We start from the raw sequence: 18,578 nt of genomic DNA on the forward strand, positions 1-18,578 counted from the left end.
AAATATAAATAGTAAGAAAATTATGTCCTAAATTTGGGCATCGTAATTTCAAATCAGGGTGGCTAAATTTTATCGGTTTTGGGTTTGATTTTTCAAACTCCCAACCACAACCACATATGTGAATATATTGTTTTTAGCTTGGAAAACGAAGAAAAACAAAAACGAGTAAAGAGGTGGAAGGTTCTCCGAAGTTGAAAGCATGTCCTATAAATTTCGTAATTGACTTTTCCGAGCAGTGCTTTTTGATTTTCGATGAAGAAAAACAAAAAGCTCTTCATCCCACTATTGGACTAAACAAAGACCGTCCATTGATCAAGTCTTCCAACGACAATGTCATGTCACCCTCCAACCAAAAATAAAAAAATAAAAAATGAAGGTTGGAGAGAAATTTCCAAGCGAAAGGGTAAAGCCAAATTGGAAGGTGAAATGCTGTTGGAAAAAGCATAAAAACAGAGCGGGCGGAAACAAGCAGCATGCATGCTTTGACCTTGAATGGATTGAAATAAAAGTTGGACAGTCAAGGTTCTTAGAACTTTCCCAATCTATTTTCCATCGAAATAATCGACGCAGCAAGCCCCACAGTGATTTTTGTCTCTTTGGTAATTTTAATCTACAAGTTGAAATCTCTAGTCAAATGTACACACTTGAATTCAAATTATCTTCTCTGTCTTATATTCGTCTGTATTTCCCGTCAAATGGGCAAGTTCCTATTTCAGTTATATTTTTTTTTAACTTTAAACTTTAACAACACAAAAAGGATCATCTAGTAACTTCTTATGTTGTTTACAAAATCACTTGTTGCGAAAGCTTGAGCTATCGAGGAATGATCTAATAATGTATATTAAGCTAACAATTAATTATCACATGATTTAATAATGTAAAAGTTCGGCAAAATACTTAATTCTTGACTGATCGTGGCTAAATCTGAATAAGTAACCGGAAAATGAAATAATCAAGCCCAATATGAAGAAATAACAAACGATGAAAAAATTGAAAAGTGAATTCGGAGATTGTATTAGTGATATTGCATTTTAGATTTGGTTACTCTTACATGGTATTTTTTTTATAAAAAAAATTATAATTTTTAATTCTAACTTCTAACACACCAACTCGTGTTCATAAAGTATTTTATTTCTACTAAATAATATATTGACATATTATTGATTGATGGAGCAAATTGGGTGATTCTGGTACCGGCCCAAACCTTTTCTTGAACAAAAAAAAACTGTATAACTGTTGGGTTTAGAAGCAGCCAGGCCCATATAGTCCAAGTCAAGAAAGATAAGAAATCACAATGGAGGGCCATGGCCATCATTGGAGAGGCAAGAAGATTCCCAAATAGGCTCTTGTTTTTCTTCTTTTCCGGCCGAAGAAGATAAGTTATTGAGGCATACCACAAAACAAGTTGTAGAAAATAACAGTTCCACAAAGCAACTTTTTTCTTTGCTTTTGACTTGAGACCACGACAGCTTGAGACTTCGAATTTTATCAATCTGCTTCATATAAAAACCTATGAATCATGTTTGAATGTTTCTTTCTACAATATGTGTTTCTCTTGCAAGTTGTCACCCCTTGGGATGTGATTGGATTGGATTGGATTGGATATCGAATTCGAATGGCTCGTGTGTGTCACTATTTTTTTGGCGTTGTACATTAACGTGAAAGTCAATCAGGAGTTGAATTGCATGATGACTGCTATTCATAGAGCTATGGGCATGCTTGGTGTTTAGGCAGCACATGCAGAATTAAGGTCACGTGTTTGAATTCCTCTCCCCCAACATCATTTGTATAAATTTTATTTTTTATTTTTAAAAAAAAAACCTAGTAAAGAAGCAAATGCGGGTCTCTACAATGATGAATATTGTTGAGGGACTAAAACTGGAAATTGATTATCACCCGAGGTCACATGTTTGAACTCCTCTTCCCTAACATAGCTTATATAAAAAAAACGAAAAACCTAGTAAAGAAGTGAATATGGCTCTCTACAATGATGAACATGCAGATTGAAAATTCAGAAATTAACATTGAAAAATTGTGAAACTAGAAACAAAATCCTCACGACAACTTGAGGAATAACAATCATGCGTGCAGACAGAGGTTTATGATTCACCGAAATTTTGGAGTTAATATTATCAAAAAATTGAAGCCATTCATCAATGTTTTGTCAGCCGGACAAATAGTTTCTTACTAACATGTGCTAGTAAGAAACAATGAAATCTAGTGATAATTATGCCGTCTGCAGCAAGCATGTGGCTGCAATGTTCTTTCTAATCATCTTTGTCTTGCTGACATGGATTTGCAGATCAAACTCATGAAGGAGATGTACTTGACTGAACTACATCAAATGCATAAAAATAAATTACTACTAAACTTGAGAAGGTATGTAATCACTTCTCTTACTCCTTCGTTGTTCAAATCTTACCATTGAGCAGCCGTTGGCTTTGATTTGATCTCCCTTTTAACTATTGCCGCCTTGTTTTCTACATGGGATTGTTACCAAAAACGAACTTACAGAGGTTCTGTAACAGCAATTCAGCAGAACAATATGTCAAGCTTGCAACAAAAAATCTATGCGAATCCTTCCAATTTCGTTATATGGCAGTAAATTCGAGTAGTTTCTTTCTGTGAATAATACAACCACAGAATCTCAATGTTAGGTAGGTATAGTTGGTTTTGACTTTGGAGCCAATGCGAGGGAAACACTTGCCTGCAAGCGGAGAAACAGGGAAACTTTCCTGGAGGTCAAGGGCTCTCCCTCTCTGGCGTCCCAAAAAATAGTTTAGCCGCGCGGCTATACTTTTTAAATATAAACGGATATTTAATAAAACCCGGTATAGCCGCGCGGCTATATTTCTTTTTAGAAATACAGGCAGAACAAAGTATAGCCGGTCGGCTATACTCGGCTATACTAATTTTTAGAATCATTAATAGAAAGGTTCAAAAGTATAGCCGCTATACTTCGAAAATAGAAAGGTTCAAAAGTATGGCCGCCCGGCTATACTCGGATTTTCCCCCCAAAAAAAAATTTCAATGAATTGACACAGGCAATTGGAGGAGTCAAATTCAATTGTTTCCAAATTCACGACAAGGCCCATCATTTGTAGCTTTTCTTTCTTAAAGATTCCATGGCGATGGGAGGAGTCAAATTCAATTGAGTTGAGATTCCATGGCGGTGTTCTTTGTTGAAATTTTTGTTTTTCTTCCATTTCATTTCTTTAACTTGCTCACCAGAAACTTGTTTCTTAGTTCCTGCCATAAAAAAGGGTTTGTAAATTGTATGAAGGTGCTCATCATAAATAGTTACAGCAAATTTTGTATCAATTTATCACATATCTTTGTATATAACTATGTACCAGCTGAGCTCTAGATTCGACAACTCCTACTAGACATGCAAATGAGGGTGTTTGCAAGCATCTAGGTGCAACAAAGTACTTTCTAATCATCTTTGTCTTGCTGAGTATGATTTGAAGATCAAAGACATGAAGGAGATATGTACACACCCAAACTAAGTGATTTGTATCAGAAATTTGTTACTAAGCTTCAGCAGGTATGTATTCCTAGTCAAGAAAAAGAACAATCCACAATGGGAGAGGCCAGATTTCCCAAAAGGGGTTTTTTTTGTTTTTTTTTTGTTTTTTTGGGTGGGGCCAAAAGTTGCCAAATGGCCACTTGTGCCTAGAACTCCCAAATATTGCTTTATATCACAAAATTTTTTGAGGTTCACGAAATTATCAGATTGCGTTTTTCTTGGTTTTTTTGTGTCATTCGTGATTTGACAAAACTTACTTCAAGAACACAGTCATACGATCACATTACATTGTTGTATTTGACCGTTTTAAATGACGGCAGGACGACATTGATGTTCAGCTTACAATTTTAAGGACGATAATAATCAATTTTTATATGAGCGACGGAAATGAGGAATTTGGCAAACATCAAGCACCATCTGCGGAAAAAAAATCCCTGTTTTTAGTTAGCAAGTGCGTGATGGGCAAGCAACAAGAAAAACTGAAACCGAAGGCCCAATGGGCTATTAAGCTCTTTTTAGGCCTTGTTGCAAGTGTATAATTTCCACCCAACTCACCCACAAATTAAATAACTAGCAAAAAAAAAATAAAAATAAACGAATAAACTACACAGAAAAGAGCGAAGCGAAAACACTAACAGGCGAAGAGCGAGAGCTAGGGTTTCCAAAATCGCCAGTTGTTTACCCAATCTTGGTTTGCTTTGTATGATTCTTGACCTCTTTGCGTTCATTCTTTATTTATTTATTTATTTATGGTTTTGTTTGTGTTTTTAAAGCTTTGGTCAGGATGGGGGAATTCAAGCAATGCTTGCTTGAATGGATTTCTGATTTTTGTTTCTTTTAATAAATGTTGTTTATGTATCGCAATCGTTCTGGGCTTTATTTATATTTGGTTGTGTGCTAGGGTTTTTCTGATTTCTAGGTTTGGTTTTCTTGAAATAGTTCGACATAGAGAGATTATGAGTTATAGGGCTTGTTTGGTTTTCGGTGTATGTAGGGTTTGGTCCTTGATAGATATTGTTTCACTTGTTTTGCAGCAAACATGGCAGATGACAATCAGAATGAGGTGAAGGACGAGGTGGTACCAGATGTAAGTTTCAGGTTTTGTAATTGCACCCCATCCGATAGATAAGTTTCAGGTCTTATATGATTGAAATTTTGATTCCCTACCTGTCGTGCATTAAGTTCATTTTGGAATTTAAGATAGATAAGGTATTGTTCTGGTTTTCATTGGAGAATTGCTGGATTTTTTATTTGAGAATTCTAATAATTACTTCAGCCTTGAGACCTAATTTGGCTATTGGAGCTTGAATACGATTATAGCATTTTTGAATTTGGACTAGATATTCCCCCTTTTTTTTTTTTCAAAGAAAGGCTCACCTGTGAATTTTGTCAAAAGTTTCCTTTGCTTGTAACTATTTGTAGTCTGGAAACTATATTATCTATTACAATAAAAGAAGTAGGAGAAATATATGGCTGATAAAACGTTTCTGCTGGGACAGTGCATCTTTATCTATTTGGGTGTGTCAGTCTTCCATGAAGTTTCCCTTTAGATGTATAAGAAACCAATGAGAAAAATTGTGCTTTCAAGGGGAAAGTTTATCCAGATTCTTCTGCATTCTCCAAAAAATTTTGTGATCCCCTGGCTAGAATTTGGTGGTTCAGAATGGTAGTGTTGTTAGCTATATCGAGGTGAAGGTGCGATACCTCGAGTCTCTTGACTAGAACTAATTATTGTGGTTCTTCATCCTTTTCTGCAGATTGCCCCTTTTGATCCTACTAAAAAGAAGAAAAAGAAGAAGGTTGTAATTCAGGATATTAATGATGATTCTGAGGACAAGCTGGCTGAGAAAACAGAAAACCTGGCAGGTTGTTTAATTGAACAACCGTTGATTACTCTGAGCTGTTTTCTTTTACAATTGTGTTATACATGCATCACCTTTGGCGGTACTTATCTTTTTGGTCATTGCAGTTTCTGATGGGCAGGAGAGTACATTTTCTGGTTTGAAAAAGAAGAAGAAGAAGCCAGTAAGTTTCCAAGCTTTTCCACTGTCTACACAAGCAGAATATTTTTCCTAGATATTGATTTTTGGTGGTGGATGTGATTATAGGTTGAAACCAGTATCTTGAATGAAGACAGTGGCGATGCAGTGGAAGATTTAAATGGTAAGTGTTTTAACTTTTTTTATTTTAATTTTTTTAACCTTCTAAAATGCCTGCAACCTTTATGTCGTTAAAAAAATTGTTTAAGATTTTATATTTTTGGCCTTTTAGAGCGCGCTGGCGAGGATGAGGAAGGTGAAGGAATTGTTCTTGAGGCTCCATCCTATCCTTGGGAGGGGAGTGATCGTGATTACACATATGAGGAGGTGTGTAAATTATTTCATCTCCATTACAGATCTTTTGCAGTTCAGTGATGGTTCCTTGACCCTTGTACATATATGTTTTATTTATTTTTTCAATGCAATGTCTGCAGCTTCTTGATAGGGTGTTTAACATTCTGCGTGAGAATAACCCGGAGCTGGCTGGAGACAGGCGTAGGACAGTTATGAGGCCTCCACAAGTACTTCGTGAGGGCACAAAGAAAACTGTTTTTGTGAATTTCATGGATCTGTGCAAGACGTATGTTTCAGTTCCCTTGTCTGATAGACCAAAACCCTCATTTTTTTTTATCTCATCTGCATTATATGTTTCCTTCCTTTTATTTAAATTATTTTGTCCATTAGAATCTTCCTCTGGTGGTTTCTCAGTTTACCTTGGTGGTCATGTTTGTTTGTCATACTATTTTTGTGGAAATGTCTTATTTGACAAAGAAAAAATACATTTTTTTTGGTGTTTACAGGATGCATAGGCAGCCAGATCACGTCATGGCTTTCTTGCTGGCTGAACTGGGGACAAGTGGATCCCTTGATGGACAACAGAGGTTGGTCGTCAAGGGAAGATTTGCACCGAAGAATTTTGAAGGAATACTGCGGCGATATGTCAGTAAGTACCTAGTTCTGTGGTTTGATTTATTAATTTTTATTACAGTCGTTAATCTGACATGGTTCGATTGAGTGTTCTGCAAGATGCATTGTTGATTAGGCCTGCTTGGCAGTTATATCTGCCATTTTCTATGTGTTATGTTGTGTTTCACACTTGTTACTATTGTTTCATTTTTTCTTATATAACTTTTTTTTTTTCCCAGATGAATATGTCATTTGCCTTGGGTGCAAAAGTCCAGACACTATACTTTCAAAGGAGAATCGTCTCTTCTTTCTCAGATGCGAGAAGGTAACAGTCTTAGAATTTAGCATTCTCTAATATTTTAGTTGTCTATTGGTTTGCTAATTTTAATAGTTTAACGTTCTGTACGTATTCGGTAAGAATGAAATATTCTCAGAATTATCCATTGATAGTGGTACTCTGGGCATTGATTGAATTCTATTCCATAGATTGGCAACCCCCTGGATCCATATTAGACCCTCATACATCAGTCTTAGGATCAGTGGGATTGATTTATAGGAAGTTGTTAAGCAAATAAAGAACGGTTTTAGCATTTTTATGCTGCTACCTAACATCTTGTTCAAGAGGCCTATGATGATCTGAAGATTTGCCTACATTGTCCGATTCTTGCTCATGATGGAGTAACCTATATTATTTCTGAGGCCTCGTTTAAAATTTTGCTCTTTTTGTTCTTTTGAAGGGGTGGTGGGTGGGTATTGGGACAAAACCCTAGGGTATAGGGTGAAGGAATACTTTTCTTGTTTTTTTTTTCTTCCTCATATGCCCATAGTTTCTAGGTTAATCAATGCAATATGCTACCAATCTTGTATGGTTCTGTGTTTCTGGTTTTAAAATTCTTTAAAATTGAGTGTATTTTGTCTTACTTTCAGCTTCCCGGCCAATTTATTTGATAAATCTTTATTTTGCAGTGTGGTTCTGGACGAACAGTTGCTCCAATTAAAGCTGGTTTTGTGGCTCGCGTTGGACGAAGGAACGCTGGGACATGATCTTAGCATAATATTGTGGACTCATGGTTTACTTGTAGTAGTTAATGGATTTTTGAGTTGCATGTTTGGCATCTACAACAGAAATATTTTTGCTGTGACGTTTGGATATTGAGGAAGATTTTCTCGTGTATTGTTGTTTCACAGTTACCTCTGCTTAGTGATTACAGACCTTCCTATACTTTGGCCTTTGCTAATGCTGCTCAATTATTTTCTGTTTAGTGATAACTCTCAGACGTTTGAATTTGCGTTCCTCTGCATGTTTCTCTTGCAAGCTAGACCGTCACCCCCTGGGATGGGATTGGATTGGATCCGATAGATCAGATTTGGATGGGTCGTGTGTCGCAATCTTTTAAGCACTGTGTTTAGGTAGGTTAGTTTACATTTGACGTAAAAGTCAATGAGGAGTTGGATTGAATGATGACTGCTACTCAAAGAGCTAAGGGCATGCTTGGTGTTGATGGGCAAAAACGAGAAATTGGTTTTCATCCAAGGTCATGTGTTCGAATTCCTCTTCTCCAATAGCTTGAATCAAAAATAAACAAAAACAAAAACCCAGTGAAGAGCAATTATGCGTGTCGACAGAGGTTATGATATAACGGTGGAGGTTTCCATTTTCCCGGCATAGACTCACTGAAATTTTGGAGTTGATGGAAATTTGTGAAATTTGAAACAGTTTGCGGATGCCAAAACATTCCTTAGAATTTGATAGATGGGTTTTGCTACAACATCACTAACACGATTACAAAATATATTATAAGGATTTAAATAAGTAGAAACAAAAAATAAAAAGAGTCTAAGACATATGCAATAATAATAGTAATGGAAGTGTTGATCCTTATTGATTTCAATAGTGTAGATGGCTGTGCCTGCCTCTATTTGCATAATATGTTGTAGGGTTTTGTAGAGTACACTCGACTAGACTTTTCCAAACTATCACACAGCCGGTGGAAAAGCTTTTCACATGATGTTGGACATGGCTATGAAGGCCAAGCTTGACAGTGATGCAACAAATGGTATGTACATCTTCTGGTACACCTTCATCCCACTGCTCGTGAAATTCGCCGTTGAAATACCTGCATTTTCCAAGACTTCCCAATTAATGTAATCGAAAAAAATCAAACCCATTCATCAAAGTTTCGCCAATCAGACAAATATTATGTATTAATAAAATCAATCTTGTTGATTCATTAATTAGTATCATAAATATTTAAGATGGACGTACACGTACAGTATAACAAGAGAACATTTCTTTGCTTATAAGTAGAAAAAGAGTACCTGAATTATTATTTTTATTGGAACATCCCTCAGTGATGGTTCGATTGAGGAATCCTACAGTGGCATCGTTATGAAACCAGAAGTCTCTTTTGACCAAGTAGATGCATTCAAGCACATCCAAGGCGTGTTTTGAGCACCCTGTTGTATCACTGCAATAGTCTGCCTTCTCACTTGGGGCCACGTCCACTATTCCACTGAATGTCAGCTGCCCCTTTGGCGAGCAATGAACAGGTGCCTAATTATAACATCCACCAACACACTTACAATTCCTTCTTAGTTATTAACCAAAATTCATATTATGTACCATAACACCTATCTATGTATGTTTACCGGCTATTTTTCTTGCCGGAGGTAACATGTCATGCCGATTCATCAGTTGATCAACATAACATATTAGACTGTTAATTTGAATTATTGGTCGAATACATTTTTTCTATAAAATATAGTATTATGTTAATAATTTAATAACATAATACGTTCAAATTCGCTTGAGAAGAGAAGGTTAGGCTTCGTGTAAATTTATGTACTCTTACTGTTTTGTTCATGCAATAGAAAGCACTCATCCAACCCTCGAATGGGCTTAGATTTACATTGTGTGTGGGCGCTGTTTTATCTGAAAATCAAACCAAACATCATCAGTTCAGTACAAATAATTAATCTTGCCTTTTTCTTTTATTTTTTTCAAATCGTATATAAGAAGAAGAATACATACTGAAAGCATGAGCACTTTGAAACACAAGGAACATCCCCAAAGTGAAACAAATCAGCCCAATCTTTCCACCAACAAAGGTCTTGTAATTTTCCATCCCTTCAAGAGAAACTGCGTGCTGCTGCTGTTTATTCTTCTTCTTCTAAAAACTTATCTGGGATCAAGTCTAAGAGAAAATTTCTGCGCTATCGAAACATTTATAACATTTACGAGGGGTTGAATTCTTCATTATAATTGAAGAGTAAAAAAAGACAAAGAGCCAAAAACATATGAATCTATCATGTCTGTTTCAGTATATGCCTAGTATATATGTAGCAACATTGATTTAACCAAGGATAATAAAACAAAGTCCATTTTCAGCAGACAAAATGAGACAACCATAGCTGATAAAAACAAGAGTTTCATAGCTTATGGAATTTTCCCTTCTGTTCTTTTCTGGTCATCTTATTGTGTTTAGTCCTGCTGTCCACAGGTGGCCCATCTAAGGATGGATAATATTCTTCTCCTCTAAATTCTCATTCTGCTTGGAAGTTTATTGGATTGGTTCTTTAAAGTCTTGAAATCCTCCAAATGAGTACAATTACTATGAAAACTTATTGTCATTTTGTGAGAGTGTTACAGAGCATTAAGAGAGAAAAACAAGCATGCACTTAAAAACTCCAAATTTTAAGAACATTTGATGGAAGCCAATGCTTTAACCAACAATCCAAAGAGCACAAAGGGTGTGGAGAAAAATGGGCTATGATCACTATCCAGAACAAAGACTTGGGATGGTGGCCATCTCTTGATCATGGCATCTTGTTGCTCAGGCTTTATAACATGGTCCTGCATGGTCTTGATGTACACTCTTGGCACACAATCAGCGGCATCCGCAGTTCGTTCGAATCGAGCACCCTGCAATGCCAGCACAGGTCCTGGCCTCAGCAGCATTGAAGCTAAAGTTGAGTCCTGAAACATTCAATACCAAAGAGAATTATAATAAATTTGGTATTTTGTTCCAACACATTGCGTCTTAAACTAAACCACTCTGTAATAGAAGAGAAGTCAATTCTGTGGTAAATTTGAGATGGCCTGTTGTGGTCTTGGTGGTTTGGTGAGGTTGACACTTCATCAGTTTATGCATCTTCCTGCTGCAGTTAATAGTGCACTTGGGGCTGGTTTGGTATGTTGTATTTAACTGGACGGAAATTTATATTGAATATTGATTGCACTGCAATGTGTTATAATGTGCAGAGTCTCTCAGGGCTCTTCAGCAAAAACTGTATTTCAGGCTTGTATTTTGGCATTTTAAGGGTCTCCAGTTTGACACACCTCTGGCTTTCTTTCCGGTGTCGATTTTGACATTTGGGAATTTAGAATTTGAAAGAATTCGTTTAAATTATGCACAACACTATCTAATACAAGGTTATAAAATTTAGTATAATCTAATTCAATCTGGTAGACATAGGGTCCAATACGGCTATGATATAATTAAGTTCCAACCGTAGAGAAAAAGAAATGATCGAGGCCCCAAGGGGAAGATAAATATCCAAGAATTCTTAATATTTTGAGGCATTAGAAGAAGAATATGTAAACTATGTAGTACTAGTACTGCTTACCTCTAGAGTGCTCATCTGATACAAGATTTGGTGCTGAAAATTCTCCTTCATTATGGCACTAGTTGGAGGCTGGTCAGGTCCCAGCCCATATATGAATTTGACGACGTTTCCAAATGCAGATAAGTCAGGCTTTCCCTACTCCATAAATACAGAAAATTAGCAGACATGGGTTAGACCAGTTGGTCAAGGCAATCCCTTGTACTCGAGTGTCATCTCCCTCCCTCGTAGATTAGAGTAATTTAGAGCATTATCGATTGTATTAAAAAATATATATATGAAATTAAACAAATAAGATAACAAGAATATACAAACATAATACATCTATGAAAACAAAAATGTCAATGCAGTAGCATGCTTGAACACCATGGTACATAACTTTTCCCAGCGCTCCTCCAAAAACCCTTTGTGAACTCTTATTAGACAAAAATAACATGAGTAAAGAACTAAAGGCTTAAGATTATTAACCAACAAAAAAAACAAAGGAAGAAATGAATCTTACATCTTTGAAATCTTGATGGGTAGAAAATCCATGCTCTAACATGGTTGCTGCAACATATATTGCCATATGTATTTTGTTAGCAAATCTGTGTATAGCATCCGTCAAGCTCATGCCTCCTACACTGTGTCCCACAAGTACTACCTTTAGCATAGCAAACATTATTAATTAATCCCCCCAAAACTAAATCAACATAACATAATCAGCCTAATTAAGCAAGATTAATTAGGGTGAACTCACCTTTTCATCCAATGGCAAATGGGACAAGAAGTTAATGAGAGGCTTGTTATAGTCTTGGAAAGTGAGGATGGTGTTAGGGTCAGATTGGTCAATACCGGCACCTTTTAGGTCAAGGCATGTCACTTTGTAGCCTGATGCTTCCAAGAGACACCTGATCTTGTACCAGCACCAAGCTCCATGCCCTATGCCATGGATCAGAACCAAGTGATGCTGCTGCCGATGATGATGATGAGGGTATTTTGGTAACATTTCACTCTTTGTATGCTCTTTCTCTTCTTCCACTCTTCCTCCTGACATAGAGGATAGAGCTTCAGTTTTGTTTTAGTTTCCTCTGGCCTTACCTTATCATATGTGATGATAAGGTACATGTGATTTGATGTGATTTACTTACGTAGGAAGTTAACTAGTTGCTCTCCAACTGAGTTGCGTCACCAAGTAGCTATACAACAAAAATGTCCTACGTAGACAGGCCTGTGGATAATGTTTCTTACTAATTCATGTGTCTTTCTTTCTGATATGTCTCTTCGTTTGATGCATACATTACTTACCTAAGATAGTTAGAGACATTTCCAATCAAACCAAAATGTGATGGCAGAAGATAAGGTTTTCCCTTTTTTCTTCTTTGAGCAAAGAGGGTAGGGCAACAAAATCGACCCGACCTAACTGCCCCCAATCACATTATAACTTATAAGTAATTAAGGCACTCCAAATGTTATTTGAGAAGGTTATTTTTCTTGTTCTTCTTACCTTAACCTAGTAATCAACATTTGTTGACTAAGTTAAGTATTGTATATCTCAATCGTGTTAAGACGCTTATCATGTTTTTGTTCATTACAAACACTAATCATATCATAGTACTTAAACGTAATAGTGAAAACACCAACTTATTACATCAATTTTGAAGACTAACTAATGTGGTAGTACTAGTAGTTGGTTTAATTTAATTTCATTGCGAGCCCACTCTAGATCTTCTTCTTTTTCAGAACAAATAAAAAAAGATGTCATATCAATTGATGTGTCAAAATTGTGCTTGTAGTATTATTGAATTGTTAATAGGATGACAAAAGCTCTCAAGAGTAAGTAAGTAAAATCTGTAGGTTTTACTCTTAACAACATGATAATATCTTCAAAGCAAGTGAAATCAGATAGAAACACAAGAAGATTGTCCCATCAATTCATAGATCAAAGTTGCAATTTACAATGATGAAGGTAATAGCATAGATAAGTAAAGTCAGCCATTGAGTAAAGATGGAGATGGCAAGTGAGTACACATCAATATGGCGGTGAAGTCATTTATCAGAAAAAACAATAAAGATAGGAGTGATATTTTGATAAGTCTATGTCGACTAGAAAATTATTGACCAAAATAAATAAATAAATAATAATAATAATAATGAAAATGAAAATGGACGGCAGATATAGCCCAACTATATGCACAAACGTTACAAGCTCACATGCTTGTGCCTCCCTCCCTCTTGAAACTTGGTCAATTGATTGAGAGAGTGCTGAGATTGACATCCACCCATGATTTTGTTGTCAAATACGAAATATTCAAATAAATTAAATATGAAAATGAGTATTTTTTGACTTTGTTGAATTTCTAATTCTATACTATTCCTAATCTCGGCTCCATTTGAGAGCTCAGAAGCAAACAAGATCAAGGCAAAAAAGTTGTCTTTCTTTCCCTTTTTTGAACTTTGTCGAGTGGAGCCTCAGGCCCAATTTTCCCAATTCCCAAACACCCACCGCGCTCTCTCTCTCTCTCTCTCTCAGCCTTCAGGTGGGTGCAGTTTTCACCACAGGGATCTGTCTTCTCTCCCTCTCTCACTTCAGTCTGCAATAGCAAAGCTCAAAGGTAAGATTTTCAATGACTTTTCCATTTGGGTTTTTGATTTTGTTCATAAAGATGACTGCTTTATGTGATTCTGCTGCTGGTTTGATGATTTGTGTATGACTGTGTGTGTACATGCGATGCTAGCGTAATTAGCATGTCTTCATTTCTTGAAAATTTTGAAATCTTCATGCTCATATAGACTGAAAATCAAACAATAAAACTACCCCCTTTTTAGTTTGGATTTCAAATTCCCTTGTACTTTTCAGAAACAAGAAAATTTTCTTTTGCTGAAGATAAGATTTTTGTAAATTCTTTTTGCGTAAATTAAGAATTTTTATAATTGAGTAATTATTGTATGAATGTAATAATGGCTCACTCGCTTACTCTCTCACTCTTCCATCTACCAAATTTACTCCCTTTGGAATGGAAGGTGAGGTGAGGGATGTGGTGTGGTGTGGGGTAATTAGCTGGAGCCTGGAAAGTCTTTGTTCCGACAGATGTACTACACTCAATTCCCGCGGATTCAGATTCAGATTTTTTTTATATACCTTTTCTTGTTTTTGAGGTTAATTAAATCCTCCCAGCTTTTCATGTGCGTGCCTTCACGCACTTTCTAGATTCTAGAATGTGGGCTAGTTAATCTTGGACAATTTGGGCCCATAAAACAATTTGGCAACCCAAAGTTCCCAAACTGATTGGCCCAGTTTCTAACTTTGTAGGCCCAACTGGACTTGGGCAGCAATGCTTAATAATTTTATTTTATTTATAAGTCAGAGTTTATAATAATTTGTCATTGTTATTTCATTTTATTCTTCAACTTACTTTTCAGAGAAATATCTATGTTTGTGAAGTGTGTAAATGCTGATTTATAACGGTAAAGATTATTTGTTAGAGCAGGAACATTATTAGAAATGATTATTATATTACAATGTTATGCAATCAATGTGAATACTATAATGTTGAGATTCTTGAGACCTTTGTTGTGGACCTGTGGTTGTTAGTAGTTGGAAAGTGACATGATTGTTCATCCACATTTTATTAGATAAACTAAGGGCCCTTTTGGTATTAGGATTGAGAAACCTTTTTTCATTCCCAGAAAGAACGAATCATTTTCAACATATCCGGAAACTATCTGAAAAGCAGGGTTTTCGTTTTCTGCTACCTGTTTTCTAGTTTCAACAGAGCAATTCCCAAGAAAAATTTCAATTTCAAGATAAATTTCTAAAACAAAAATATCATGATAATACTATAAAATCTGTAAAAGCCTATAAAATTAATTTTATTTATTTATTACTATTATTGAATGATGGGACATAATAAATCTGAACAAATATGTTATCAGAAAACTAATCTGTTTGTCTGCTTTGGACACAGGTTATCTATCAAAGGTATCAACTTGAAGTTTCCACCATACTATCAAATGGCTAGTTCCTTGGTAAGAAACGAAACTCCAGCAAACACCTTGGATACACGAGTAAATAGTTTTGCTAATTTATCAGTTTCTTATATCCGTTACTTTGGTAATTTTGAGTCCAATTTTGTTTATAAAGATTGTTAAGGGACTACTGTGTCACGAACTTCACTCCAAAAGAGACTGTTTTTTATGTTTATTACTTTTTTTGCTCTAAATATTTTGTCTATTATTTTTGTTGGCTCCTGAATTTGAGTTTGGTCAAATTATAATGGTGAGTTGAATAATGGTGCGTGCAGAAATATAAAAGGAGATAGGGGTTGTGGTGTAGGAAAGGATAATATTAGCTGTACATGTCATTGTGGTGATTTTCATCTAATAATATATGGAAACTCAATGGAGTGGTCAAAATTTAGACAAGATATTCTAGCATCACTAAAGTTCAGTGTTGAATGAATAAGGTGCTTCTTTAGGGTATTTCTTCCTGCATTGTCTGGTTTGCATTGAAACTCTTAAGTAACTGCTGGTCTTGCCTTCATGTCAGGTACAGTACAATAAGACTATGAAAAGGACAGAATCAAGAAAGTCTCATTCCTGGTGGTGGGATAGTCACATTAGTCCCAAAAACTCTAAATGGCTTCCAGAGAATCTCGAGGGTGAGCAACAAACACCTCTTTCGGTCTTATTTGTACGTGTCTTTATTATAAATAGAAAAGAAGAAGAAAAAAAAAGTTGCATGCGACAAAGGCTTAGGAAATGGTCCAGTGAGGACTTTCTTCCTGGATCATCTTTGTATATATCTAGTTGCTGCTTCTCATAGAAAAGGAAAAATATGTTGCCTAGATTTCGTAGCAGTAATCCATTTATAAAATTTTATTCAGTTTGACCTAGCTACATTCAAGCGTTATTTGGTTCTTTTGTCTTATTTACAAAAAATTCTTGTTTTACTATTTTTGCCTAATTTTGTTTCTTTCTCATTTTTCAACTTCTTGTCCGGTATGCAAAAGTATGAGTTAAAAGTTAATTGTTGAGAAGAAACATCTTTTTGTTATGTTCTTCAACAATATCTGGTGCCTTAAACCTGAGATGTGGGATAAAATTTAAGCAGCAAAGGTTTCTCGTTCCACATTCTAAATGAAGGCAAACTTAAAATGGGTAAAGTGGACAGCGGTTATATAATTTTAGATGCTTCCCCTGATCTAACGGCACAGGGGTTATTCAACCCCAACTGCCAACTTGTGGAGGAAGTTGGTTTTCCAAAATTATGCATGTTTAAATATCTAAAAAGTTGATATTTATTTTGGTCAAAGTTCTAAAGTGTTGAATGCTGTAGTCAATTTTTCACCAAAATGCCTATCAAGAAAATGACAAAACGATCCTTCACCACAGAGATGGATCGGAGCATCAAGCGGATGTTGAAGCTGATTGAAGAGGATGGGGATTCATTTGCGAAAAAAGCCGAAATGTATTATCAAAAGAGGCCTGAATTGATTGCTCATGTTGAAGAATTTTATCGCTTGTACCGGTCCTTGGCTGAACGCTATGATCATGTGACAGGAGAGCTGCGGAAGAATGTGACCTTGGATCTCCAATCCCAGAGTTCATGCCTTTCTGACATTGGTTCAGAACTGCCATCTGCATGGCCCTCTCCTGACGTACAACCCCAAAGGCTCGGTCGTCGGAGATCTGGCCCTCGTGCTGCTGGCTTTGATTTCTTCCTTGGCCCTGGTGTAAGCAGCTCGGATAATTACCAGAAAGAGGGAGACGAATCATCTTCATTGACCGATTCCGAGCCAGAATCTGATGATTCTTCAGTCAATAATTATTCAACTCCCTTAGGAAATGGTGGTGATCATGGGCAGATGAGAAAGATAATTGAATTGGAAATTGACCTTCGTGAAGTGAAGGAGAAGCTCCGGATGCAACAGGAAGATAATGCAGATAGTTCATTCACGGATTCAAAAACTGATCATTCCGAAGGATTTTCTGCAAAAATTGCAGAATATGAGCAAGAGCTGACAACTGCAAATGAAAAATTACGGAACTCAGAAGAAGAGATTGCCAGGTTGAACATCAAGCTCAAAAGGTGCGAGTCCTCAGAACTTAATAATGGTTTTGATGCTGCACTTGAAACATCAAAACAGAAAGAGGCCAAGAGGGATGAGGGTGAGCAAGACATCGAGATAAATGAAATGTCAGAGGTTCATAAAAGTGTTGGTGGGCCGGAAGAAGTTCAAGACCCAGATAGCAAGATGGAGGCATTGATGAAAGAGCTTAAAATCACAAAAGATAGACTTCAGATATCAGAGAAAGAGATTGCAAGTTTGAGACATCAACTTGAGAGTAATAAAGCCTCTGAGGAAATCCAGCGGTTGCAAGGTCAGCTTGAATCCGCTAACAAGGATATTTCCATGTGGAGAGCAAAGCTCAACACAGAGAAAAGAGAGGTGTCCAAGCTGCAGGAACGAATTACAAGGTTAAAAAGTAGTTTATCAGACCGGGATCATGAGGTCATGGATTTGAAAATAGCAGTATCTGATGCTGAGGAGAAAATTTTCCCAGAAAAGTCACAGGTTAAGGCTGAAATATCCCGATTGCAATCCGAACGGACACACTTAGAGGACCAGCTTAGAGACTGGGAATCTCGTGGCCGGTTGTTGGAGGATGAAATCAGACAGATGAAGGCTGGAAAAACAGAAATGGAGGAGAGACTTAATGGCAAAATCGAGCAGTTAAAGGAAGACATCCTGGAGAGAAGCAATCAAATGGAGAATTTAAACAAGACCCTTGATGCTATGAAAATAGAAAGAGATGAGCTTAATACCAAAGTAGTAACACTTAAAGCAGAGGCGAGTTCTCGAGATGATCAGATCAATGAGATGGACAAGAATTTGCAACAAATACAGATGGAACATCAAGAACTGCTCAACGGGGCTGAAGGGGCACGTAAACTGGTGGAGGAGCTGACGGCAAGAGCAAAAGAACTCGAGGAGGAGATTCAGAGGCAAAGAGTTACGATTATGGAAGGAGCAGAAGAAAAGAGAGAAGTTATAAGGCAGCTGTGCTTCTCTCTTGAACATTATAGAAATGGATACCATAGACTCCGACAGGCTTGCATGGGGAACAAGCAGCGAGTTCCAGTTTTGGCATCTTAAGCTAGATATAAATTATGTGATCATAGTTTGTAAAATACATGTTTTTTGAGTGCCTGTTTCTCTATGTAGGTTGGAAATTAAATCCCCCAGCCTAGTGTTGTGCTGTAGACCATGCTCTCATGGTTGTATTGATGGTTTGTGTAGAGTATGCAGATATAGATGCAGGAGGGTCCTATCTAAGGGCCATTTGAGTCACTGGCTTGCCCTCAGAAGGTGGGTGGAGAGAGGGCAAAAAAGTATGTGAGTTTGGTGTTTGGTTTTTTGGGTTGGATTGGCACAATTGAACTATGTGTTTTGCAAAGTTTTTCTGACACATATATTCCAAGGTGTTGCTCAAAATGT

General features: G+C 36.6%; 4 protein-coding genes and 1 non-coding gene across 8 annotated transcripts; 3 read left to right on the plus strand and 2 right to left on the minus strand.

The window, feature by feature from the left end:
• Positions 1-4,075: 4,075 nt before the first annotated feature.
• Positions 4,076-7,735, plus strand: LOC117630771 (eukaryotic translation initiation factor 2 subunit beta). Its single transcript, XM_034363542.1, has 10 exons — positions 4,076-4,229; positions 4,564-4,616; positions 5,287-5,395; positions 5,499-5,554; positions 5,638-5,692; positions 5,801-5,895; positions 6,003-6,148; positions 6,369-6,511; positions 6,714-6,799; positions 7,441-7,735. The coding sequence occupies exons 2-10, from the start codon at positions 4,569-4,571 to the stop codon at positions 7,516-7,518; spliced, it is 816 nt and encodes a 271-aa protein (XP_034219433.1). The 5' UTR covers positions 4,076-4,229; positions 4,564-4,568; the 3' UTR covers positions 7,519-7,735.
• LOC117633285 lies at positions 7,095-7,179 on the plus strand. Its single transcript, XR_004586599.1, has one exon. It is a non-coding gene; the product is annotated as a small nucleolar RNA SNORD34 (small nucleolar RNA).
• A 514-nt stretch (positions 7,736-8,249) lies between the features above and the next one.
• LOC117630775 lies at positions 8,250-9,882 on the minus strand. The gene is made up of 4 exons (XM_034363551.1): positions 9,506-9,882; positions 9,327-9,406; positions 8,794-9,028; positions 8,250-8,591 (listed from the first exon to the last, which is right to left on the minus strand). The coding sequence occupies exons 1-4, from the start codon at positions 9,597-9,599 to the stop codon at positions 8,476-8,478; spliced, it is 525 nt and encodes a 174-aa protein (XP_034219442.1). The 5' UTR covers positions 9,600-9,882; the 3' UTR covers positions 8,250-8,475.
• Positions 9,883-10,010: 128 nt separating this feature from the next.
• LOC117630774 (methylesterase 17-like) lies at positions 10,011-12,209 on the minus strand. The gene is made up of 4 exons (XM_034363550.1): positions 11,837-12,209; positions 11,600-11,740; positions 11,101-11,235; positions 10,011-10,450 (listed from the first exon to the last, which is right to left on the minus strand). The coding sequence occupies exons 1-4, from the start codon at positions 12,131-12,133 to the stop codon at positions 10,169-10,171; spliced, it is 855 nt and encodes a 284-aa protein (XP_034219441.1). The 5' UTR covers positions 12,134-12,209; the 3' UTR covers positions 10,011-10,168.
• A 1,136-nt stretch (positions 12,210-13,345) lies between these two features.
• On the plus strand, positions 13,346-18,575 carry LOC117630772 (protein NETWORKED 4A-like). 4 transcript variants are annotated; one of them, XM_034363545.1, is made up of 4 exons: positions 13,346-13,691; positions 15,045-15,105; positions 15,632-15,737; positions 16,471-18,575. In XM_034363545.1, the coding sequence occupies exons 2-4, from the start codon at positions 15,091-15,093 to the stop codon at positions 18,234-18,236; spliced, it is 1,887 nt and encodes a 628-aa protein (XP_034219436.1). In that variant the 5' UTR covers positions 13,346-13,691; positions 15,045-15,090; the 3' UTR covers positions 18,237-18,575. The 4 variants fall into 4 exon arrangements, with proteins under 4 accessions (XP_034219436.1, XP_034219435.1, XP_034219437.1 ...); XM_034363544.1 differs by having other exon boundaries at positions 13,347-13,691; positions 15,626-15,737; XM_034363546.1 differs by lacking the exon at positions 13,346-13,691 and having other exon boundaries at positions 15,626-15,737; positions 16,415-18,575.
• Positions 18,576-18,578: the final 3 nt, after the last annotated feature.

This window comes from Prunus dulcis, chromosome 6 (genome assembly GCF_902201215.1).
Source record: "Prunus dulcis chromosome 6, ALMONDv2, whole genome shotgun sequence".
In the NCBI taxonomy this organism is placed as follows: Eukaryota; Viridiplantae; Streptophyta; class Magnoliopsida; order Rosales; family Rosaceae; genus Prunus; species Prunus dulcis.